At 42.2% G+C, this 26,501-nt stretch overlaps 1 protein-coding gene across 1 annotated transcript in view; it reads right to left on the bottom strand.

Moving 5' to 3' along the window:
• The window catches only part of LOC100667801 (sodium/potassium-transporting ATPase subunit alpha-4), a 48,929-nt gene extending 30,618 nt beyond the window's left edge, over positions 1-18,311 (bottom strand). Inside the window, exons 1-10 of the mRNA XM_010594868.3 lie at positions 18,282-18,311; positions 18,036-18,095; positions 15,934-16,137; positions 15,225-15,338; positions 13,285-13,419; positions 12,885-13,002; positions 5,538-5,806; positions 3,328-3,526; positions 2,976-3,085; positions 2,642-2,776 (exon numbers count right to left, since the gene is read on the bottom strand). Of these exons, the coding sequence (XP_010593170.3) occupies positions 2,642-2,776; positions 2,976-3,085; positions 3,328-3,526; positions 5,538-5,806; positions 12,885-13,002; positions 13,285-13,419; positions 15,225-15,338; positions 15,934-16,137; positions 18,036-18,095; positions 18,282-18,311 (1,374 nt within the window). The remainder of the gene's footprint in view (positions 1-2,641; positions 2,777-2,975; positions 3,086-3,327; positions 3,527-5,537; positions 5,807-12,884; positions 13,003-13,284; positions 13,420-15,224; positions 15,339-15,933; positions 16,138-18,035; positions 18,096-18,281) is intronic.
• Between the last annotated feature and the right edge of the window lie 8,190 nt (positions 18,312-26,501).

The raw sequence follows: 26,501 nt of genomic DNA, 5'->3' as shown, positions 1-26,501 counted from the left end.
ACATCCATTTTGGTCTTTTCTTTCTTTCCTGCCTTTTTAATGAGTTATTGCTTTCTCCATGTATGATATCTTTGACGTCATTCCACAACTCTTCTGGTCTTTGGTCACTAGTATTCAATGTGTCAAATCAATTCTTGAGTCGGTTTCTAAATTTGGGTGGAATATACTCAAGATTGTATTTGGCTTTCATGGACTTGTTCTAATTTTATTCAGTTTCATCTTGAACTTGCATATGAGTAATTGATGGTCTGTTCCACAGTCGGCCCCTGGCCTTGTTCTGACTGATGATATAGAGCTTTTCCATCATCTCTTTTCACAGATGTAGTCAATTTTATCCCTCTGTATCCCATCTGGGGAGGTCCACTTGTATAGTCACTGCCTATGTTGTTGAAAAAAGGTATTTGCAATGAAGAAGTCGTTGGTCTCGTAAAATTCTATTATGCAATCTCCATTTCTACCACCAAGGCCCTATTTTCCAACTACTGATCCTTCTTTGTTTCCAAATTCTCATTCCAATACCAGTAATTATCAATGCATTCTGAATGCATGTTTGTTCAATTTCAGACTGCAGAAGCTGGTAAAAATCTTTAATTTCTTCATCTTTGGCCTTAGTGGTTGGTGCATAAATTTGAATAATAGTCATATTAGCTGGTCTTCCTTGTAGGCATAAGGATATTATCCTATAACTGACAGTGTTGTACTTCATGATAGATCTTGAAATGTTCTTTTTGATGATGACTGCAACGCCATTCCTCTTCAAGTTGTCATTCCCGGCAGAGTAGACCATATAATTGTCGGATTCAAAATGGCCAATACCAGTCCATTTCAGCTCACTAATGCCTAAAATATAGATGTTTATGAGCTCCATTTCATTTTTGACGATTTCTAATTTTCCTAGATTCATAGTTCATAATTCTATGTTCCAATTATTAATGGATTTTAGCAGCTGTTTCTTTTCATTTTGAGTCATGCCACATCAGGAAATGTAGGTCCTGAAAGCTTGACACTATCCAGTCATTAAGGTTGACTCTACCTCGAGGAGGAAGCTCTTCCTCAGTCATCTTTTCAGTGCCTTCCTACCTGAGGGGCTTATCTTCCGGCACTATATCAGACAGTGTTCTGCTGCTATTCATAAGGTTTTCATTGGCTAACTCTTTTCAGAAGTAGACTCCCAGATCCTCCCTAGTCTGCCTTAGTCTGGAAGTTCAGCTGAAACCTGTCCGCTGTGGGTTACCCTACTGGTATTTGAATACCAGTGGCATAGCTACCAGCAACACACGAGCCCCCACAGTATGACAAACTGACAGACACGTGGGGAGTTAACGGTTTAGGTTAATAATAGTTGAGGGCAAACCAATTATACCACCTTGGGACCCTAGGCATTCGACTGTGTGAATCATAACAAATTATGGATAACATTGCAAAGAATGGGAATTCCAGAACACTTAATTTTGCTCATGCTGAACCTGTACATAGAAAAGAGGCAGTTGTTCAAACAGAACAAGGGGATACTGTACGGTTTAAAATCAGGAAAGGTGTGCATCAGGGTTGTATTGTTTCACTGAACCTATTCAATCTGTATGCTGAGCAAATAATCCGAGAAGCTGGACTATATGAAGAAGAATGTGGCACCAGGATTAGAGGAAGACTAGTTAACAACCTGTGATATGCAGATGACAGCACCTTGCTTGCTGAAACTAAAAAGGACTTGAAGCACTTACTGATGAAGATCAAAGACTACAGCTTTCAGTATGAATTGCACCTCAACATAAAGAAAACAAAAATCCTCACAACTGGACCAATGAGCAACATCATGAAAAACGGAGAAAAGATTGAAGTTGTCAGGGATTTTATTTCCACAATCAACATCCATGGATGCAGCAGTCAAGAAATCAAACTACATATTGCATTGGGCAAATGTATTGTAAAAGATGTCTTTCAAGTGTTAAAAAGTAAAGGTGTCAGTTTGACTGAGGTGAGCCTGACCCAAGCATGGTATCCTCAATTGCCTCATATGCATACGAAAGCTGGACAATAAATAAGGAAGACTGAAAAAGAATTGAAGCCTTTGAATTATGGTGTTGGTAAGAATATTGAATATACCATGGACTGCCAAAAGAATGAACAAATCTGTCTTGGAAGAAGTACAACAAGAATGCTCCTTAGAAACAAGGATGGTGAAATTATATCTCACATACTTTGGACACGTCATCAGGAAAGACCAGCCCTGGGAGAAGGACATCATTCTTGCTAGAGTAAAGGGTCAACGAAAAAGAGGAAGACCCTCAATGAGATGGATTGACACAGTGGCTGCAACAATGGGCTCAAGCATAACAACGATTGTGAGCATGGTGCAGGACTGGGCAGCATTTCATTCTGTTGTGTATAGGGTTCCTATGAGTCGGAACCCACTAGATGGCACCTAATAACAACAACAACAACCATAGAGACCTCAGGACTCAGTGCCTCTTCCTTTATCACTTACTCTTGAAGCGAGACTTCCTCTTAATTGGGATGCTGGCTGTCCTCTGCCTCTATTCTACTGCTCGGAGGTGAAGTTGCAGGCAAAGGCAAAGCTCCCATGTCCCCAAATGATGAGCCCATCCCTCTCACCAGTCTTCTACCTTTGTTGGTTCTGTACCTGGTACTTGTTGGTAGAATTAAAGGGAATCTCTGCCACCTTGGGGCTCTTGTTTCTCATCTCCTTCACAGGGCTGTAAGTCTGCTCGATGAACTTGAGCAGGGCCGACTCAGAAGCATCGCCTGTTGTTTCACGCTGCCAGGAGGGGGTTTGTGTAAGCCACAGGGCCTGGCCCCTGGGTGTCCAGCTTATTCATGGAGACAGGAGAGGGGCAGACTGGGGAGTATGTTGGGAAAATCACTGAGCACCCGGAAAGTTTTTTTTTTTTTTTAAAGAGGGCAGGTTATACCCTCGAAATTGAGGTACCCTTTTCCATCCCCCTTAGACCTGACACCTTAGCTATGGGAAGTGTCTCCTGATTAGCCTTAAAGTCAGCCCTGTTGCAGAGACCAGCGATTCGGGCTAGGATGAACCAGGTAGGAGAGTTCTTGGCAAATGTATTCCCTGGGGAGAAAGAACGGGAAAAGTGTGAGCAAGGGATAGAAGAGTCTGAAGCAGGAAGTTATTCACATCCTCTTTCTTAACCAAACACTTCACAGAGGCAACTTTCTTTTCCTCCACATGCCCCTTCTCTCTATTCCACTTTCCAGCTATCTTGTCCTTATCTTCACTTACCATTCCCTCTTAGCTCATTCATCACTGCCCCCAAATCCTTCCACTCTCAGCCCACCAATACCACTAGTCACCAGTCTGGTCTTCGGTGGTGTCGGCCTCGTATATGGTCTTATCAAACCACATGTGGGCAACGGTCATGCGGTTCTGAGTGAGCGTGCCTGTCTTGTCGGAGCAAATGGTGGAGGTGGAGCCCAGTGTCTCCACTGCCTCAAGGTTCTTCACCAGGCAGTTCTTGCGTGCCATGCGCTTTGCTGTCAGGGTCAGACACACCTAAGGCCATGAAGAGGGAAGAGAGGAAATGGATAGAAGAGGTTGACTACTCATGTCACTTTGCTATTTTGGAAGTTTGATCATTTTTCATACTTATTTCCTTTTTGTTTCCACTTACTCTTTGGAAATTCCATCTGTGGCTATGTATGGTAAAGGAAATTAGGAAAGAGATTTTTGGTTCATGCTTTATGGCAGAGTTTCAAAAAAGAGAAGGTATGCATTAGCTGTTGTGGGTTATATCAATAAAATAAAAACGCTAATTTTAAAAACAGAAGGTATTCCTTGACCAGAGTATCATAGAGAAGGATCCTCCTTATTCCTCCAGGAATATTTCCTCTCATTCATGGTCCATTTCTATTCATCAGTTGGCTTTCCATTAGTTCAGGCTATACCTCTTTCTTAAGTCCCATCTCTCCAGGGACCACCACCTTTTATTGTGGTATGAGAGGCTAGGCAGAGAGAAGTGTTGTGCCAATGGTTTAAAAAAAGAATGGGGAGGAGAGAATGGTACAATTGAGAAGGAATATCTCAACAATAGAAGGAGCTTGAGAAATCATCTTAAATCAGAAGATTTTTGTTAATCATAAATTCAATGAGGCCAGGTATGTGACAAGACTGTTTTAAAAGCTAAAGGGTTCTTCCTCTGCCCCCTCTTATTAAAAAAAACAAAAACAAAAACAAAAAAAAACCCATGCTTGTTGATTCTAATTTGTCTTTACTCCATGTGTTATAAAGTAGAATTGTGTTTCATAGGGTTTTCTTGGCTGTAATCTTTACTGAAGCAGATCACCAGGCCTTTCTTCCAAGGCACTGCTGGGTGGTTTTGAACTGCCAACCTTTAGGTTAGTTCAAGTGCAATATGTTTGTGCCATTCAGAAACCTTGATGGATTCTTAGGCTATGGTTATTTAAGTACAGAATTCTAATTATGGAATTTTAATGTATTTCTACAACATCACTAGTTCCAATGTTTTTATACTAATCAAACCATACTCCTAATATTTGCCCATTTCTGTGTAAAGGGGAATACTGATAAACTAGACGGAGCTCCCGATGGTTGACTGGCAAGACAAGGGATCTTGTGAAGAATGGCTAAGGGAAAGGGATATTTTCTACCTGGGAAGTTTGAGGGGACATAAAGTCCACCTTCTGAAATCTAAAGGTCTAGTCTGTAGAAGCAAGAGAATTGACTTATTTTATTTTTCTTCAAGTGGGAAAACTAGGACCAAATGTTCTTAGCTGCTGTTGAGTAGGCTCCTGACTCACAGTGAGCGACCCCATGTGTGCAGAGTCAAACTGCTCCATAGGATTTTCTTGGCTATAATCTTTATGGAAGCAATTTGCCAGGCTTTTTCTTCCATGGAGCCACTGGGTGGGTGTGAACTGCCAACCTTTGGATTAGCAGCAGACCGGAAACCATTTGTGCCACCCAGGCTCTCTAAGACTGAATAAGTAATCATACTGCTGCCTGATACAAGGAAATTTAACGAGAGCAGTCTACCAGTGAAATGAGCTGAGACAAAAAGGGGTGACGTTCCCATCACTAGGAATTACGATCATCTCCCAGATATTTTATAGAAGATATCTACCATTGGCTGAAACACTGAATTTGTATTGCCTTTGACGTCCCTGTCAAATAGTAACATTCCACAATTCCAAATGAATATTTCTCCATAAATTGATGAATAAATCAAGGCCCAGAGATGTTAAATGATCTGGCCAAGTTTACTAGCTAGTACACCCAGGACTAGAACTCACTCTTTATGGCTTATAATCCAATGCTTTTTTCTAGCACAACTTGCTTCCTCTCTCACTGAGGAGAAAAAGAGGCACAAGAAAATATGGGTAGAGGAGGCCAGTGTAATTTTGGGAGCTATATTATTTCTGTTAACTGTAGAAATGTCAGGAATGTTCTGCACTTGAGAATTTCAACAACAAAAGAGATACTAGTGATTTCATTTTCGTGGGGTGGTTTGTCTCCCCTGAGGCCACTCTCTACCCGGTCTACTCACAGTGACGGTGGCCAGCAGCCCCTCAGGCACATTGGCCACAATGATTCCAATAAGAAAAATAACAGCCTGCAGCCAGCCATAGCCCAAGAGAAGCGAAAGCATAAAGAAAGAGATCCCCAGGAAGATGGCCACCATGGTGATCAGATGGATGAAGTGCTCGATCTCAGCAGCAATGGGGGTCTTGCCAACTGCCAGGCCTGATGTCAGTGAGGCAATGCGGCCCATCACTGTGGAGTCTCCTGTAGCGATCACAATGCCACGGCCTGTTCCTGTGGAAGAAGGGGAAAGGGCAGTCACCCAAGACACTCCAAGTCTGAACTGGGAAGGCTGTTGGGGTTGGTTCCTACAAAAGAAAACGTGTTAATGGTCAAAAACAAGATGGAAACTCAAGGCCCTCTGAGAGGCCATTATGTTCCATTGTCTTCATAGTTTATACAAATATGTGTCTCCTCTGGTCTGAAAAATCCCTGAAGAGATTTCACAGTTCTCCAGAGATACCTAATTTTTGTTGCCTAATTACCTTCACTGTCAAGGGATGCGGGGTGGGCGTGCGTACTAAAGGCATTTGATGGGTAGAGGTTGGGGATGCTGCTAAACATTCTGCAATGCACAGGACAGGACCCTACAACAATTAACCAGCCCCAAATGTCAGTAGAGTCAAGGCTGAGGAACGCTGCTCTAAGCTGAGCCCCTCCCTGCTTTGCTCTGGCTAGAACCAGTCTGACCCCTGCTGGGTAGCACGGGCTACAACAGTTGGGCTTCTGTACACACTAAGGTGGGGCCGGGGAACAACCAGCTGCCTTTGAGTTGCTCCCAACTCGTAGTGAACCCATGTGTGTCAGAGTAGAATTGTGCTCAATCGAGTTTTCAATAGCTGATTTTTTGGAAGTAGATCACCTTTTTTCCGAGGTGCCGCCGGGTAGATTTGAACCTCCAGCCTTTCAGTTTTAACCATTTGCAGCATCCAGGCACCCCGTGCTTATCAAACCAAAACCAAACCAAACCCAGTGCCGTCAAGTCGATTCCGACTCATAGCGACCCTAAAGGACAGAGTAGAACTGCCCCACAGAGTTTCCAAGGAGGGCCTGGCAGCTTCGAACAGCCGACCCTTTGGTTAGCAGCCATTGCACTTAACCATCGTGCCACCAAAGCCCTCCTTTTCTCTCCACCAGCACTGCCCCTGTGTCACAAGGGGAACTTGCAGACAAATGCTGCAGGGTGTTTACCTGCATGGCTTGAGCCAAGTTGCCCAACAAAGTTCTTTATTCAAAATTGCTTCCTGCTGGACCATAATGACCGAAGCTCCTACCATTAAAGTCACAGTCAGAATCACTCAGAAAAGCAACAAGTTGTTAATGGAAATAGCATGTATTTTAGAATCAGACTTAGAGCTAGAAGTCCAGCTTTCCGATTTATTAGCTGTTTGGCCTGAGGAAAGTTGCTTAAGCTCTCTGAGACTCAGCTTTGTCTTTAAAATGGGATGAAAGAATCTACAAAGCTGCAAGGATTAGACGAATGTTTTTAAAAGGAGCTTAGAGCAGCCCACAGTAGGCACTGAAATATTAGTTTCTTCTCTTCATTTACATGAATTTAGGGTCTCCCGAAGGACCGATATAAAACCACACATGTGACTTAGTAAGCGTATCCTTAACCTAGCAGCACCCCCACACATCGCAGCTTGGAGCAGTTGGTGGTCCCCGTTTCTAAACTAAGGTCACCTTCAGCTATACAAGCCTGAGAGGAGTCCTGCTCATAGAGCAGACAGGTCAGGTCAGCGTTTGTGTGAAGGAGAGGTTCTGGAAAGGTTCACAATATGAGGGACTCTACAGGTGAGCTCAGACTGGTTGCCAGAGCTGCTCACTGAGCTTGATAAAAGGAAGACACTAAAATGATTGAGAGGTGCTGCAAGGGTTTTCATTTTTTTTTTTTTTTTTTTTGGAGGGGGAGTAAAGTATCAGCTATATCTATATTGTGCCACAGTTTAGTCTAATTCTTAATTTTTATCCCTTGTGGGATATTTTCCTCATGCTTGGAGAGACGGAATTTAATAACGAATCCTAATGTGCCTAATGCCCGGAATGACAAATTGAAGAGGAATAGTGTCACACTCATCTTCAAAAAGAGCATTTCAAGATCTATCCTGAAGTACAACGCTGTCAGTGATAGGATAATATCCATACGCCTTACAAGGAAGACCAGTTAATACAACTTTTATTCAAATTTACTCACAAATCACTAATGCCAAAGATGAGGAAAAATGAAGATTTTTACCAACTTTTGCAGTCTGAAATTGATCAAATATGCAATCAAGATGCACTGATAACCACTGGCGATTGAAAAGTGAAAGGTGGAAACAAAGAAGGGTTGGTAGCTGGAAAATATGGCCTTGGTGATAGAAACCACGACGGAGATCACATGACAGAATTTTGCAAGACCAACAGCTTCTTCCTTGCAAATACCTTTTTTCAACAACATGAGCTGTGACTAGACACGTAGACCTCCCCAGATGCAATACACAGGAATCAAATTGATTACATCTGTGGAGGCAATGGAAAAGCTCAATATTTTCAGTCACAACAAGGCCGGGGGCCGACCGCAGAACAGACCATCAATTGCTCACATGTGAGTTCAAGATGAGGCTGAAGAAAATTGGGGAAAGTCCATGAGTGCTAAAATACGACCTTGAGTATATCCCACCTGAATTTAGAGACCATCTCATGAATAGATTTGACACACTGAACACTAATGACTGAAGTCCAGATGAGTCGAGGAATGATAGACATCAAAGACATCATACTGGAAGAGAGCAAAATGTTGTTAAAAAGACAGGAAAGAAAGAAAAGACCAAAATGAATGTCAGAGAGATTCCGAAACTTGCTCTTGAACGTTGAGTAGCTAAAGTGAATGGAAGAAACGATGAAGCAAGAGTTGAACAGAAGATTTCAAAGGGTGGCTCAAGAAGACAGAGTAAAGTAAAATATTATAATGACATGTGCAAAGACCTGGAGGTAGAAAACCAAACTGAAAGAACTCAAGAAAAAATTCAAGCCTCAAGATGTGATATTGAAGAATTCTGCAGGGAAAATATTGAACAACACAGGAAGCATCAAAAGAAGATGGAAGTAATACACAGAGTCACTGTACCAAAAAGAATTGGACAAAGTTCAACCGTTTCAGGAGAACCTACGGCATTGAAGGAAGAAGTCCAAGCTGCACTGAAGGCGTGGGTGAAAAACAAGGCTACAGGAATTGACAGAATACCAACTGAGATATTTCAACAAACAGATGCAGCACTGGAGGTGCTCTCTCATCTATGTCAGGAAATTTGGAAGACAGCTACCTGGCCAACTGACTGAAAGAGATCCATATTTGTGCCCATTCCAAAGAAAGGTGATCCAACAGAATGCAGGAATTATTGAACAATATTATTAATATCACACGGAAGTAAAATTTTGCTGAAGATCATTCAAAAGCATTTGCAGTAGTACATAGACAGGGAAATTGGCACAAGTTCAAGCTGGATTCAGAAGAGGACATGGAAAGAGGGAAAGCAGAGAATACCAGAAAGATGTTTACCTGTGTTTTATTGACTATGAAAAGGAATTTGACTCTATGGATCGTAAGAAATTATGGATAACACTGTGAAGAATGGAAATTCCAGAACATTTAATTGTGCTCATGCTGAACCTGTAGAGAGATGAGGAGGTAGTCATTCAAACAGAACAAGGGGATACTGCATGGTTTAAAATAAGGAAAGGTGTTTCTCAGGGTTGTAGCCTTTCTCCATACGTATTCCATCTGTATGCGGAGCAAAATCTGAGAAGCTGGGCTGTGTGAAGAAGAATGAGGCATCAGAATTGGAGGAAACTCATTAACAACCTGTGTTATGCAGATGACAAAACCTTGCTTGCTGAAAGTGTACTTGAGGACTTGAAGCACTTACTGATGAAGATCTAAGACTACAGCCTTTAGTACGAATTACACTTCAACATAAAGAAAACAAAAAAAATTCTCACAACTGGACCAATAAGCAACATCATGAGAAACGGAGAAAAGATTGAAGTTATCAAGGATTTCATTTTACTTGGAACCACAGTCAGTGTCCATGGAAGCAGCAGTCAAGAAATCGAACTATGTAATGCATTGGGCAAATCTGCTGCAAAAGATCTCTTTAAGTGTTGAAAAGCAAAGATGTCACTTTGAGGACTGAGGTGCGCCTCACCCAAGCCACAATATTTTCAATCACCTCAAATTCATGTGAAAACTGACGAGGAATAAGAGAGACCAAAGAAGAATTGATGCATTTGAATTATGGTGTTGGAGAAGAATATTGAGTATATCATGGACTGCTAGAAGAACAGACAAATCTGTCTTGGAAGAAGTGCTGCCAGAAAGCTCCTTAGAGGCAAGGATGGTGAGATTTTGTCTCAAGTAACTTGAACATGTTATCAGGAGGGATCAGTCACTGGAGAAGGACATAATATTTGGTAAAGTAGAAGGTCAGCAAAAAAGAGAAAAGTTCCTCAATGAGATGGATACAGTGGCTGCAACAATGGGCTCAAGAATAACAACAATTGTGAGGATGGCACAGAACCAGGCAGTCTTTCATTCTGTTGTACATAGGGTTGCTATGAGTTGGAACCAACCCCACCGCACCTAACAACAACAGCAATGTATCTAAAGATATGGTGGTTGACGCCAAACTTGGGGATGGTCGAGAGGGCCAAGCATCCTGTAACCTAGGCCAGACTGGCTCCTTCATATACCTTCAGTATATGCCAGAGAAATAGTTTAGGCTCCAGTGAAGATGTGTGAGAACCAAAGAAAAATGTTTATAGCAGCAGCCCCATTGAGGTCCGCAGTGGTGAGAGTTGGGAGAGAAGGGCCTAGGGTGAACGTTAAAGTTTTGCTGCTGATTTGATCATTGCACAGGAAGGAATTCCTGAATTTAACGTTGAATAGATCATTCAAGCTTGCTCCACTCTCTTGGCTTCATCTTGGGTCCTGCTACTCTCCTATTAAACCTTCCTCCACCCCAATCCATTTCCCAGAGGGAATGTCACTGCCCTCTCACTCCTCTTATCTGAAGCATATACTTAGCTGACTGCTTTGGAAGGACAAATCTGAGCAAATTTCTTCAAAATTTCATAATAGATATATATATTTTTTCCTTTGGGAAGAAGTTTTCTAACTTGTATCTTTCTGTCCAATCAAATGTGCTTCTTTTATTTTAATATATATTTAATTTTCTAGTTGGATCCTTCCTCAGTATCCACGTAATCTTAATGTCACTCTTTTCCTTTAAGTTTTTTCAAATTAAATAATTTTATTATGAGGGTCATTAGCAATTTTTTTGGTCCAGAGTGGGATCTGTGGAAAGAACATGGACTTTGGAGACAAACCTGCAGTAGAATCCCCAATCCTTCTCTTTTCTGTTGAGTTGCGATCTTGGACATAGTACTTAATTTCATTGAATCTTAACTTCTTCACATGTAACGAGGGATAATATCTGCTGTATAGTGTTGAGGATCAAAGATAATACCTGTAGCGCTTGACACATGCTAAAAAATCAAAACCAATTTGACTCATGGCAGCCCCGTGTGTGTCAGTGTAGACCTGTGCTCCATACGGTTTTCAATGGCTGATTTTTTGGGGGAAGTAGATCATCAGGACTTTCTTCTGAGGTGGCTCTGCATGGACTCAAACCACCAACCTTCTGGTTAGCAGCTGAGCGCTTAACCATTTGCACTACCTGGGGACTCAACACAAATCAGGCGTTCAATTTAAAAATAGCTATTTCTTAGATACTCATTTATTCTTAAGCATGGGTAATGGTTCTCAAGTGTGTTTCAGGGAGACTTGCAGGCCTCCTTAAAGGGAAAGGGTGTAGGAGGGAGAGGTTGAAATAGTGCCTTGTTACCACATTGGCCAGAACTGGCTCCCAGTTCAAGGATGTCCTGGATTCTAGCAGCAAAGTCAATATCTGAGGGGCATCTCAGGTAACTCAAATTTCCAGTGCTAATATCCGCTCTTGGAAAGGGGGATAGTTAGGAGAAGTTAGGGCTCAACTTAGGAAAGAAGACCTAGCAGGACTGAGTAACTCTCCTCCCTCCTGTGCCATTTCAGCTCATAGAACAAAATCCATTCACTAACTAGGATCTTAATGGCTGACAATTACAGGACACGTACGACGTGCTAGGCCTTTTGTGCTGAGCATTTTATATATATTATCTCACTTAATCCACACAAAAATCAATGAGGTAGAGTCTCTTATTACTGCCATTGTGCAAATGTGGAAATGGTGGCTTTGAGAGGCCATTTCACCAAAGGTCATACATTCAGTTCATGAGTGATGAAGAAGCTAAATTATTTACCTCTTACCTACCCTGCTTTTAGAAGGTAGAGAGTGATTTTTTTCCCCATGTACTTTAGATCAAGGTTTATAGAACAAACTAGCTTCTCATCAAACAGTTAGTACACATATTGTTTTATGACATTGGTTAACAACCTCACAACATGTCAACACTCTCCCTTCTCGACCTTGGGTTTCCTATTACCAGCTTTCCTGTCCCCTCCTGCCTGCTAGTCCTTGCCCCTGGGCTGGTGTGCCCCATTAGTCTTGTTTTGTTTTTATAAAAATCCAGTGCCGTAGGGTCGATTCTGACTCATAGCGACCCTGTAGGACAGAGTAGAATTGCCCCATAGAGTTTCCAAGGAGCTGCCTAATCTTTGGCTGAAGGGAGAACCTCAGGAGTGACCTCATTACTGAGCTAAAATGGTGTCTGGGGGACATCCTCTCAGGGTTTCTCCAGTCTCTGTGAGACCAGTAAGTCTGGTCTTTTTTGTGTGAGTTAGAATTTTATTCTACATTTTTCTCCAGCTCTGTCAGGGACTCTCTACTGTGATCCCTGTCAGAGCAGTCAATGGTGGTAGCCAGGCACCATCTAGTTGTACTGGACTCAGTCTGGTAGAGACCAAGGTAGTTGTGGTCCATTAGTCCTTTGGACTAATCTTTCCCTTGTGTCTTTAATTTTCTTCATTCTCCTTGCTCCTGAAGGGGTGAGACCAGTGGAGTTCTTAGATGGCCGCTCCCAGGCTTTTAAGACCCTAGGCGCTACTCACCAAAGTAGAATGTAGGACATTTTCTTTATAAACTATGTTATGCCAATTGAACTAGATGTTCCCTGGGACCATGGTCCCCACAGCCCTCAGCCCAGTAATTTGGTCCCTCCAGGGAGTTTGGATGTGTCTATGGAGCTTCCATGACCTAGAAGGTAGAGAGTTCTTGAAATCTTTCTGTTTAAATCTCCGCTTTTAGATCTCGGCTGCTTATTGTGCGATATTCACCTTCCACACAGTTGGTGGAGAAGAAACAGATGTTTCGGGTCTCCAGAGGGTTCTCATGGGTGAACTCGGGGGAGCGACTTTGGGGCTCAGACTCTCCTGTCAAGGATGAGTTGTCCACCTGAGATGAGAGGGAAGATGAGTCATAAGGTAAGCATGGGGAAAAAAAAGGCAGATTCGTTTATAAAGATGCCACATCTTTGCCACCATCAACATTATTGGCATACAGAGAGAAACCAAAGTCTACCTACCAGCACCTTATTTTCTCTAACTCCAGATTTGCACTTGTAACTTCTCAAGGGTCTGAATGATCAGATCATGCTTTCTTTCAGTGAGCCCAGGTCCCTACAGTGCCCTAAGACCATTTTTGGCCCCCTCATATATGCTGTCCACATCCCCTCACCTTACATCCTTGTGAAGAGATAAGTCGGATGTCAGCCGGGATTCGGTCTCCACCCTTCACTTCTACCAGGTCTCCCAACACCACGTCTTGTACATTGATCTGCATCTTCTCTCCTCCTCGAATTACCAGGGCTTGCTATGGGAAGATAGTACAGGGCCATTTCCAAATGACCCTTTATGCTTCTCCCATCCTGCTGCTAGCCTACAACCTCCTGTTCTTGGTCTCCTTCATTCTGACTCCTCTTTCTGCCACCCATCACATCATCCTTGAGGGTAGCTTTGGTAGATTGTAAATTCCTCCCATCACTGTTTACAGGGCCTTTTTCCATGTGACTTTGATGTTCCCCCCTTTAAGAGATGGAGCCTATCATTCCACTCCTTGAATCTTAGCTTGGTCATTTGGCTTGCTTTAGTCCCTGGGGTATCAATAAACGTGATGCAAACACAACATTGGGTCTTGCCCTCTTGTTGCTGGGAAACCTGCTGCTGCCCTCTTGTTGCTGAGAAATCATGAGGAGAAAGGCCCCAGCTACCCTAGTCACACCACCTGAGGCCCCAAACATGAGCAAGAGGTAGTCTTAGACTATCCAGTCCTGAGTGACATCAGTCCAGACCAAAAGAACATCCCAGCCAACCTACGGAATTGTAAGAAATAATACGTTTGTTATTTTTAAGCCACTAAGTTTTGGGATAGTTTGTTAGACAGCAAAAGCTAACTGATATAGTATCCAAGCTCTTAGTCCATTCTACCAAAACACTTTTCCTTGAACTATTACCCAAGGAAGAAATCGGGTTATGTCAACAATAAAAACGAGTCCAACTCATAGTGACCCTATAGAGTTTCCAAGGAGCGGCTGGTGGATTTGAACTGCTGACCTTCTGGTTAGCAACCATAGATCTTAACCACTGTGCCATCAGGGCTCGCTTCCCTATGTCAATACTAAAGGGTAAAGAAAATCCTGGGATATAATGCTAGAATCTGATCATGTTGTTGAGAAATGATGGAGCTTATTCCTTTCCAACTTTTCAGCCCAGTGCCTAGGAATCCCTGCCTGCAGTCACATTATTTCCAGATAATTAAAAATACTCATTTGAAAATAATTGGAAATGTTCATAAAAGTTGCAAGAACAAAAATAGTACCAAGAACACTTGGATGACCTTTACCTAGATTCACCTGCTAACATTTTATCCCATTTGCTTTGTTATTTGCTCTCTCTTTCACACACACACACACACACACACACACACACATAGGTGTGTATGCTTTCTTATTTTCTGAGCCATTTGAGGGTAGCTTACATACATCATGGCCTTTTACCCTAAATACTTCAGTGTGCGTTTCCCAAGAATTAGGGTATTCTCTTATAACCACAATACAGTTATCTGCTTTGGTAAATTTCACATTGATACAATACTTTTATCTAATCTACTGTTTGTATTCTGGTTTTGTCAGTTGATCCAATAATATCCTTGACAGAATTTTTGTCTCCTCCAGCACAAGATGCTGTCTAAAGCCGGGTATTGTGTTAGTTATCATTTCTCTTTAGCCTCCTTTAATCTGGAACATTTACACAGTTCTTGTTGTCTTTTATGTCATTGACGTTTTGAACAATCCAGCTCCTCGGTTCCCCCCCCAACCTTTTTTTTTTAATAGAATGTTCTCATTTGGGGGTTGCATGATATTTCCTTATGATTAGATTCAGGTTATGTTTTCTAGGTCAGACTACTTCATGGTGCTGTGTCCTTCTCAGGGTATCACACAGCCTTTTCCCCAGGTACTTCTGAGGCCACTGACAGAGAAACCTAAGGGAATCTCACCCTTATCACCAGCCTCATTCTGCTCACTCATCATGGAATATAATTCTCCAGAGGACTTAACGATTGTGTATTTCACCACATTCTATGCCTCTTTTCACTAGATCCTCCCACACAGGTCCTACCTGTGGCACCATGTTCTTGAAAGACTCCATGATCTTGGAGCTCTTGGCCTCCTGGTAGTAGGAGAAGCAGCCAGTGATGATGACTACGATGCTTAGTACTATGCCCAGGTACAGCTGGGGGTGGGGAAAGAAAGGATTGATCAGTAGGTCCTTTTCTTCCTCTCTATCCTCAGAAAATCAGCTTGCAAGGGTAATAGCCATTTCTCCAAGCAGAAGAAACCATAGGACTCAGTTGGAGGAGAGCCTGAGATGGGGATGGCATACTTGGCGTCCTGGTAAAGGAACCCTGAGCTATGGTGAGGGGTCAGCAAAATCCCAGATCAGAGAAGGACTATCTCTTCCTCTCCAGGATGGCTATTCATGGCAGGCAAGGGGGGCATAGTGAGGGAAGTGGGAGGGAGGAGATGAAGGAGTTAAATTCTAGGAAAGAGAGAAAGGGATGCAAAGTGCCTTGATGATCAGTTGGGAAGATAATCAAAGGGGAGCAAGTTTCTAGGGGGAACCATGCATCCTGTGCTGCTGAACCAGTAGCTTTCTAGATAAAAGGCTGTGGAAACCAAGATGGACCAGAGGATCCAGTAGAAAGTCCTAGGAGTATTAGGGATTTGGGCCAGAGGACTGAAGAAGTGTTAAGGGCGCTGAACAGAAGAGCATCAGGGGCTGAGTAGGGACTGGGGTGGGGAGGGCAGTAGTAGTTGAACAGACTCACATTATCGTTGGTAGACTCATCATCGAAATAGAACTGGATGCCATAGGCCACAAAGCAGAGAAAGGAACCAATCCACAGTAGGATGGAGAAGCCCCCGAACAGTTGTTTACAGAATTTGACCCATTCTGGAGTGGTGGGGGGTGGAGTAAGTGTATTGGGTCCCTCTCGTCCTAGGATTTCCTGTGCCTGTTCAGAGGTAAGGCCCTATGTGGAAGAGAAACAGGGATGGATAGAGAGCTATGAAAAGGGACGCAGTTATAGCAAAGGGAATCTAGCTTCAGATCCCAGGGCTGCTATAGATCAAAGACAGTCTCTGAAGGTCTGGAAGTCCTTCCTAGATAGGGTGGGATTTTAAAATTTATAGAAGGGATATCATTGAGAGAGCTCACATAAGAAGGGTCTTTCGTTTATGGATTAATTTATAAAGTTTTAGAACAACTATCTTGGGCCTAGTAGGTGCTAAGGGTACCAGAATGAATTATAACGGTCTCTACCTTTTGTTGTTAGTTGCCGTCGAGTCAATTCCATCTCATGTGTGCATAGTAGAACTGCTTCACGGGTTTTTCTTGGTTGTCATCTTAACAGAAGCAGATTACCAGGTCTTTTCTTCTTTGGTACTCCTGCGTGGTTTCCAACCACTAACCTTTCTGGTTTGCACTAGACTGCTAACCTAAAGGTTGGTGGTTCGAACCCACCCAGTTGTACCATGGAAGAAAGGTCTGGCAATCTGCTTCCATGAAGATTACAGCCAAGAAAACGCTATGGAGCACAGTTCTACTCTGTAACACATGGGGTCACCATGAGTCGGAATTGACTCAATGGCAACAGGCTTCTACCCTTAAGGAGCTCAAACTCTAATGGGGAGGTAAATATATACAAATAATTATATGATAATTATAATATGATACATAAGGGCAATATAATGATGAAATACTATACTTAATGTTGATAACATATGCACATTCAGCTTTGACTCTTTCTTTCATTTAGAAATAGGAAACCCCCCACTGAACACATGAATGCATAGATTGTCACCCTTGTCTTATACACAAGCTTACGTGCTGTTTTCCTTCATGAAGATGATGGTAGAACTTACCAGAGTGTAGTGAAACAAACTCAGTCACTATCAGTCACTCGCCACACCCTAATAAACATACAATTTTAATAAAAACACAAGTCCCCTATGCTCCTCTCAGTTTACAGTCACATGGGCACCCTAAGCCCCTCCAATGTAGAAATTTTAGAGCTAAGAGGAACTCACATTATGAGGGCTTTATATAAGTTTTTCGCTTTTGGTCATTGTGTTAGTGGTAAGAATAGCAGCAGCAACCGTGTTAACGGTGATGGGGTTTTGCCTTTAAACCAGTGGTTCTCAAAGTGTGGTCTGGGGAACCCTGAGGTCCCCAGACCCTCCAGGGGATCCACAAAGACAAATAATTTTCATAATAATACTAAGTTATTATTTGCTTTTTCCATTCTCATTCTTTTAAGAACGTACAGTGGTATCTTCCAAGGGCTACACGACACATGATATCGCAACCGACTAAATGGAGAGCAGATATGAAAATCAGCTTTCTTCTATTAAAAAGCTAGACATTAAGGCGGTTTGCAAAAAATGTAAAATGACACTAATTCTTTTGTTTGTTGTGAAAAATACAGTTATTTTTCATAAAAAACATTGCTTTTACTAATATAAGATGGGTTTACTTTTATTAAATGAATTAGTAAATATATTTTAAATTTCTCAATTTTAATTTCTAATAAGATTAAGTATAGGTAGATGTAACCCACATAAGCAAAAGTTCTTGGGGGTCTTTGTTAATTTATGAGAATGTAAAGGGGTCCTGAGTATAAAAAGTTTGAGAATCACTTCGCTAAACCATTCTTATTCTCTTATCTAGTACTGAACTCTTTGGGGGTGGTTATCATTATCATCTTTTTCCAGGCTTATGTCCTATGGAACTTGGCCGTGGGGGAGGTTAAGAGGCAAGAACATGGCACTCAAAGTGAAGGGACTTGATTTTGAGCTCCGTTTTTGCCCTGATATCCTCAGCGTCAGAGTAGGGGACCCTCTGCCTCCCTCAGGGAGTTCCTTCACTCACCTTTGTCAGATCCACTGAATACTTCGCACTCAGCTGTTTCAAGGTTAATTTGTGATCATCCTGAGGGGACAGAGTCATTAAGGGAGAGGAGTGGAGCCCAGGTCATTCCCAGGAGGAGGGGGAGAAACATACTGAGGAAGAAGGATGGCTCTGGCCTGTGCAATTAATTCTCAAGGTAAGATTAAAAGGGTCGAGGGGGAGAGTTTGTAGAGGGCAATCTATTAGCACTATTTTGGGTGTTCTCACCATGACCACTTCTTTCTTCAGCTCCTCCATATCTTTGGTGCTTTTCCTCTTCGTCTTTGTTTTCTTAACAGTATTAGATCCCTTAATAGGCCTTGGGCTTGTATTCTGCTGACGAGAAATCCCTGGCCTTTGTTTTTTGTTCCTAGACCCCATCATTTTCTCTGGGTATAGTTGAACCAGCTCAAGTGGTGGACGGAAAGCAAAGAAAGTGTGGGAGACGAGAGGAACGAGGAGGTGAAGGGTGAAAAGTGGGTGGCAAGTGAGAGAAATGATGGAGTGAAAGAGTAAGGAGATGAGGGGAATGAGACAGCTAGAATAATAAAGTGGTGGGGAGAGAAAGAAGGGGCAGAAAGCAAAGTGGTAGGAATGGAGGAGTCAAGTCGTAGAAATGTAAAAGGGAAAAGGAGGTGAGGGAGGAGAGGACTGAAGGAGAAAACACAGAGAGGAATCTAAAGGCTAGAGGTGAGAGACAAGGGAGAGAAAAAGTGGGGAGAGAAGTGTGATGAAGCAGCAGAAGGTGCGAGGAGGTGTCAGGAATGAGGGCATCTAGAGATGAGAAGAAGGTCAGGTGATGAGAGAGTGGAAGAGAAGGTAAAACGGTAAACAGATTCGAGGAAACGAAGAGGTGGATGCTAACTAGGTGTCTAAGATGCCACAGGGTTCTCAGCCAGGTGGGAAATGTGGGAGTGAGGAGGCCAGAGTTGGCTTCAGGACACGTTGGGAGCCCCCACCCCACCCCAGGCCCTGTGGGTGCCATGGCAACTGGACCAGGTCTGTCAGTCATCACAAAGGCCTCATGGCAATTCTAACAGGAAACCCTGAAGTCTCAATCTTTAGGTTTGAATACGACTGGAGCAGATCCTGCTACAGGAAATTTGAGCCTGAGACCAAAACTAGAACCAAGTCCTAACTTAGTTCTGCCGTTTCTGAGGCTTAGAGGTATCCCAGATAGCTGACTCACAAAATAAAGTAGGTACTCTCTGTGTGAGCAAGCTTTTAGTGGGGCACACTTCTCCACCAACATTGAGCTCTGTCTTTTAAATTTGGAGATCACATAGCAGAAGAGTCTGATCTTGGGTTTTGGGATCAGTCCTGGGTTTGAATTCTGACTCATCTACTTACCAACTATGTAACTTTGAGCAAGTTTCACTGCTTCTCTGTGCCTGTCTGCCTGTCTGTAAAGGGGAATACCATCTCGAAAGGTGACGAGAGTGAGGATTAAAATGAGAAGCTCTATGCAAATTTCCATGTCTGACACACATGGTGTGTGCTCAGTAAATAGCTTGAATTAAGTGTAATTAGTTTTGTTTATAAGGAGCCCTGGTAGCGCACTCGTTAAGTGCTTGGCTGCTAACTGAAAGGCCCGTGGTTCGAACCTACCAGCCACTCCACAGGAGAAAGATGTGCCAGCCTGCTCCCATAAAGATTACAGCCTTGGAAACCCTACGGGGCAGTTCTACTCTGTCATATAGAGTTGCTGTGAGTCGGATCTGACTTGATAGCAATGGATTCATTGTTTTTTTTTTTTGTATTTTCGTTTGTGAATAATGCCATCTTAAAGTTGGCTTAATGTGCAGTCTACTCATGAGAGTAAAATTATGCTTTTCCATGTGATAACACTGCATGTCCTCATTTTAAAATGATTCCTTTATCTCTTCCTTTCACCTTCGCTGACATCTTTGTAAGTTGTAAGAACTTTGGATGTTTTGTGTGTGATTTATACTCCACCTCCTTCTAAAGAGCAGTTATATGTTTCCATCATTTACAAAATTTTTAAATAATACTTGTCACATACATTTATTTCTCCATTCTGTTGTTTTGATATTTATTTAATTGTATTTTGTTGTTCTGGCTTTTCAAAAAAATAGGAATATATCTACAAATGTCCATCTTGGTACTGCTGAAATTCTCCTTCAGTACTCAGAAATATTTTCCCTTCTCAGCTAGGATAAATGATAGTCTATTTCTTTAAGGACCCTGGTGGCGCAGTGGCTTAGTGCTCAGCTGCTAACCAAAATGTCGGCGGTTCGAACCCACCAGCTGCTCCGAGAGAAAACATCTGGTGATCTGCTCCCGTAAAGATTACAGCCTAGGAAACCCCATAGAGCAGTTCTACTGTGTCACATGGGGTCACTATGAGTCGGAATTCGCTCGACAGCACACAATAACAACATTTCTTTAATAGATTGAATTTTTATTCTCCATTAAAAGTGTATAAAGAAGTAAAAGTCTCACTCTCTCTTCTTCCAACATTAACCTGTCCATTGCTGAAGCTGCTGCTGTTAACAGTGTTGCAGTGTGTCCTTTCAGTCTTTTTTCTGTGTTTATACAAACAGATCCCCGGAAGGAAATCTTTAAATTTTGTAATAGAACCATCCAAACCTCTTCTTTCATTTGTCAATATGTCATGTATATAGAGCTCATTGTTTTAATGTATTGACCATGGTCCACTCAGCCAGTCCCACTATGGATAGATTTTTAGGGTATTTTCGATTTATTTTTTAACCATGAAAAATACTGCCGCAAGAAAACTGAAGATACAAGGGAAAGATTGGTCCAAAAGACTAACGGACCACAACCCCCACGGCCTCCGCTAGACTGAGTCCAGTACAACTAGATGGTACCTGGCTACCACCACTGACTACTCTGACAGGGATCACAACAGAGGGTCCCATACAGAGCTGGAGAAAAATGTACAGCAAAATTCTAACTCACAAAAAAAGACCAGACTTACTGGCCTGATAGAGGCTGGAGAAACCCTGAGAGTACGGCCCCTAGACACCCTTTTAGCTGAGTAGTGAAGTCACTCCCGAGGTTCACCCTTCAGCCAAAGATTAGACAGGCCCATAAAACAAAACAAGACTAAAGGGGCACATCAGCCCAGGCGCAAGGACTAGAAGGCAAGAGGGAACAGGAATGCTGATGATTGAGAACCCAAGGTCAAGAAGGGAGACTGTTGACAAGTTGTGGGGTCGTTAACCAATGTCAAAAAACAATATGTGAACTAACTGTTTAATGAGAAGCTAGTTTGTTCTGTAAACCTTCATCTAAAGTACAATAAACAACAACAACAACAACAAACACTGTTGCAGTGACACCCTTGCACATAGGCATCTTTAGACCCCTATGCTTCTATTTCTGTAGAATTCATCCCTGTTGCTGAATCATAGGGTACTCTCATTTAAAACTGTAGAAGATTCTATTTCATCATTATGATAGGTGAAATTTAGTATTTTATAGTTTTAATTCTCATTTTTTTATTATTGAAGTGAGCATTTTTCTTATGTGTATTTCATCTCTGGATTTCTTTTTTTAAAGAATTGTCTGTTTTTACCATTTGCCCAATTTTCTATTTTCTTGTTCTTATTGATTTGTAGGAGCCCCTTGTCATGCATTACTAATATTTTCTCCCAGTCTCTGTGTTCAGCATAGGCCATAAAATCCTTGCAATTAAGGTTAGAGTTAAGGCAAAAACTGCCAGGCTCAGCGCTGCATCATCCGTGGGTCACTTAGCCCAGCCTCAAAAGCAACTTCAGTGAGTTAAGTTCAGTTGAATTTAATTTTGGAAACCCCATTCTGTTGCACAGGTCTTAGCTCAAAAGTCCACATTTTCAGAGAGAGACCCTCTCTGATTGCCAAATCCAAAGCGGCCTCTCTCTCTATGACATCACTTGCCTTCACAGCACTTAGCATCCTCTGAGATGACCCTGCCCATTGATCTGTTGACTTGGCAATTGTCTCTTCCTCCCCGAGGGTAGGGACCTTGCTGTCTTGTTCATTGATGTATACCCAGCCCTTAGAATATTGCCTGGCCCAGAGCAGGTGGTCCACAGGCAGTTCTTGAATACCTGTTGAACGAATCAGGAATTTTCAGGTTTTGTCTCAATGTTATAAGGTTTTGATAATTATCACTTTGGCCGGAAGTGTTTTAGAATCTTTCAGAGTTAAAAGTAGGTATTTGGAATTATTGATGCTATCTGCTATGTATTATATATTTGGAAGAACCTAAAATATATGGTCGTCTGATAAAATGTAAAAAAAATCTGTTGGGGTTAATATGCCAGCATTACAGCTACTCCCCCATTTGCTTCACAGTTATTTACAAGAAATGCTGATATTCTTGCCTGAGCAGTCTTGGAGCTGAATGTCACAACCAACATGTCATGTTTTAGAGGAAACTATATATAGTGAGGATTTTAATTGATATTGAATTGAATCTTCATAGTAACTTATTTTTATCTTTACTACATTTTGTTTTCCAGAACTGGAGTCGTGCTTAGCTCTCCACATATTCAAGTTTTTTCTTTATTTCTATCACTGTACTTTTACATTTTCTTTAAAGAAAATGTCACACACTAAATCTCAAATATAATTTGTTTTATTTCTATTGTAAAGAGGAACTCTTTGTATTGTACTTTCTATTTTACTAATATTTGGGAAACCCTGGTGGTGCACTGGTTAAGTGCTACAGCTGCTAACCAAAAGGTCGGCAGTTCAAATCCACCAGGTGCTCCTTGGAAACCCCGTGGGGCAGTTCTACTCTGTCCTGTAGGTTCGCTATGAGTCGGAATTGACTCCATGGCAATGGGTAATGGGTATTTCACTAATGTTTAGGGATAAGCTTGATTTTAAAAAATTGATATTGCATATCCTGCAACTTTGAACTCTTTGCCCTGCCTCTTGGAATTTTTACTGTTGTTTCTATTACTTTTTTTTTTCTTTTATTGCTTTTTGGTTGAATTCCTTGGATTTTTTAGGTATTTAGTCACTTGTCCTTTTTCCATAAAAAAAAATTTTTTTTTTTTCTTTTCTTCCGGTTTGCCTTTTTATTTAGACCTTTTAAATACAAACTCCCCACCAAGGATTTAAATTGTTGCTGCTATTGTTTTTGTTATAGTTGCTATTATTCATTTTCTAGGCTACCTATCTCCCTTCCTCTGTTCTGTGAACACAATTACATTTTCTTATATTTTAATCAGGAATGGATTTTGAAGTTTTCTGATTGCCTTCTCAGTATCTTTGAAATGATTATATTATTTAATCACTTTTCTGCTTAATGTTAGTTTTCCTTGTGATATACTATCCTTGCATTCTATTATTGTTTATGTTCTTTATTACATTTTACCAATACTCATGTGTCTCATGAAATAGGCTGGGCAGCACACACAATTGTTTCCTACATGCCAGTATAGTTTACATAACAGATGGATGTTCCTCGAAGATTTTGGGAAAAATTCTCCACCAAACTCACATTTTTGAAGGACTTCTTTTGTTTTAAATGTCTTCCTTTGATATTGATCTAATCATTCTTTCTATTTTTTTTGCCACCTTCTTAGTATTATGGATCTGTCGCTTGTCATCTGTCTCTGATGGGTTACCAAATTTCCTATTCTGTAGCTGAAAAGGAAATACCACGGAGGGCATTTCCGCGTGGGTCAGAGGTTGGCCTTAACTTCTAACATTCATCCAGTTGTAAGATTCTCTCACTTTTTTGCTGAGATCCTCCTGCAGGTTATTGAATCTCTTCCCACCTTTTTTCTTAACCTCCTATTTGTATCCTTTAAAAAACTTTATTTCTTTACTCTTTGTGCTTTAGTTGAAGGTTTACAGAGCAAATTAGTTTCTCATTAAATGATTAATACACGTTTGTTTTTTGACATCGGTTGCTAACCCTGCGACGTGTCAACACTCTCCTTTCTTGACCTTGGCTTCCCCATTACCAGCTTTCCTGTCCTCTCCTGCCTTTTCGTCCTTGCCCCTGAGCTGGCGTGCCCACTTAGTCTCGTACACATGGTTGAAGTAGGTGTATTATTGTTTCTTTTATAGGCCTGTCTAATCTTTGACTGAAGGGTGAACCTCAGCAGTGACTTCAGGGGGCCACACTCTTGGAGTTTTTCTAGTCTCTGTCAGACCAGTAAGTCTGGTCTTTTTTTGTGAGTTAGAATTTTGTTCTACATTTTTCTCCAGCTCTGTCTGGGACCCTCTATTGTGATCCCTGTCAGAGCAGTTGGTGGTGCTAGCTGGGCACCATCTAGTTCTGGGCTCAGTCTGGAGAAGTCTGTGGTGGTTGTGGTCCATTAGTCCTACTGGCATCTCTAAGATCATGAGCTCTCCCTTTCCCTGGTTCTAGTCTCTTAGGCCTGCCCAGCCTCATCTGCTGAAATGTCCATTGTCTGCACATTTCTGGCTCCCTTGGCAGCCTCTCCGGTTCACTAAACACTGGACTGGCTGGGCTCCCCTCTAACACACAGAGTTTTCTCTCCTGCAGTAACAGGCTAAGACAGCATGGTGGTTAAGGGGACTGGCCTGGAGCCGAACTGATCTCAGTTTGAATCCTGATTCTGATGCTTACTACCTTTGAAACACTGAACACATAACTGAACCATTAGAAGCCTCGGTTTCCCATCTGTTGTGAGGATTCTTTCATTCAAGAAATATTTATTGATCGCCTAATGTGTCTCAGGCATTGTTTTAGGTGCTGAGGATAATAGTGGTGAACAAAAGAAAGAAAATTCCTGTCTTCATGAAACTTATTCCAGAGTAGGAGACGGCCAACAAACAAACAAAAAAATGTTTTTAAATAAGTATATGCTAACCACTACTGTGACTTGCTGTTGACTTGACTCTGACTCATGGCGACCCCACGTGTGTCAGAGTAGAACTGTGCTCCGTAGAGTTTTCAATGGCTGATTTTTCAGAAGTAGATCGCCAGGATTTCCTTCTGGTACTTCTCTGGGTGGGCTCGAGAAGCCAACCTTTTGGTCAGCAGCTGAGTGCACTCTGTTTGCACCACCCAGGGGCTCCATGTGTATGCCACACACACACAAAATTTCAGGTAATAGTACTTATCAATAAAAACAAAGAAAATAGGAGACAGAGGTGTCAAGATGTTATTTTATTTGGGGTGGTCCGTGAATGCCTTTCTGAGCAGGTAACATTTAGGGAGAGATTTGAATGAAGTGACGAAGCCAGGCAGGTGAAGTACTAAAAGTGTTCCTGGCAGAGGGACCATCAAGAACAAAAGGTCCTCAGGAGGGATTAAATGAGATTATGCAACAGGAGCCCTGCTAGTGCAATGGTTAAGCATTCATCTGCTAACTGAAAAGTTGGGAGTTCGAATTCACCCAGTGGCTCCTTGGGAGAAAAGACCTGGCGATCTCTTCCCATAAAGATTACAGCCTTGGAAACCCTATAAGTCTGTTCTACTCTGTGATATAGCGTCGCTATGAGTCAGAATGGACTTGACAGTGCACAGCAACAACAACGCAATAGACTTAACATAGCTATGGCACAAAGTGAGCACTCAGGGACTGATGCTGCTGCAGTTAACGTTCCTACGACCACCGCTCCTCCACCACCATCACTGTTAGAGTTGTAACAAAGGGCTGACTGGCTTTCCAAGATCCTCACACAGGGCGAAGAGTTGGTGTCTTCCTCTCTCCCATTCCCAGAGGCCTCTGGAGGAGTGCACACTGCCCAATCATTCCTCCATCTCCAACAAGCTTCCCTCTCCCCATTGCTCTTCACACACTGTCTGGGAAGGTTTCAGTCTATATTGTTGATGTTGTTGTTAGTTGTCGTTGAGTTGATTCCGACTAATGGTAACCCCATGAGTGCACAGTAGAACTGTTCCACAGGGTTTTCAAGGAAGCAGATTGCCAGGCCTGCATTCTGAGGTGTCTCAGGGTAGGTTTGAACTGCCAACCTTTCAGCTAACAGTTGAGCACTTAATATTGTATCACCCAGGGACTCCCATGACTGAGGTGAAATTCAAGGATCACACCTACTTTTTCTCTCATCCCTTAAAGACAGCACCCAGAATACAGCTCTTCACTCAGTGTAGACTATTAATTACTGTTGATCACCATATCCTTATATCCCACCATCTCCTTCCTCCAACCCCTCAACTTGACCGTGGTCTGATTTGGGTCAGAAAAGCTAGAAGTAGCCCTGAGGACTCAGGCCCAAATAGACTCACAGGCACTTCCTTTTCCCTCATAAACCTTTGTGACTGTTGGGATGGGATCAGCCGTGAGGAAAAAGCTCCCTAGTACATTGTCTAGGTCATTTTGCCACCTGGCTTCTTCCCCTCCAGCTTTCTCCACCAACATCATCTGCTTCCCGATTACTTCCCCTTCTATCCCTCAGACCTGCCCTCTCCGTATTTCTTCAAATTCTGTCTTCTACAAGCCAAGTCATGTCCCAGTACACATTTTAAAA

Source organism: Loxodonta africana, chromosome 3 (assembly GCF_030014295.1).
Source record: "Loxodonta africana isolate mLoxAfr1 chromosome 3, mLoxAfr1.hap2, whole genome shotgun sequence".
Lineage (NCBI taxonomy): Eukaryota > Metazoa > Chordata > Mammalia > Proboscidea > Elephantidae > Loxodonta > Loxodonta africana.
This window is presented reverse-complemented; position numbering and strand designations above follow the sequence as displayed.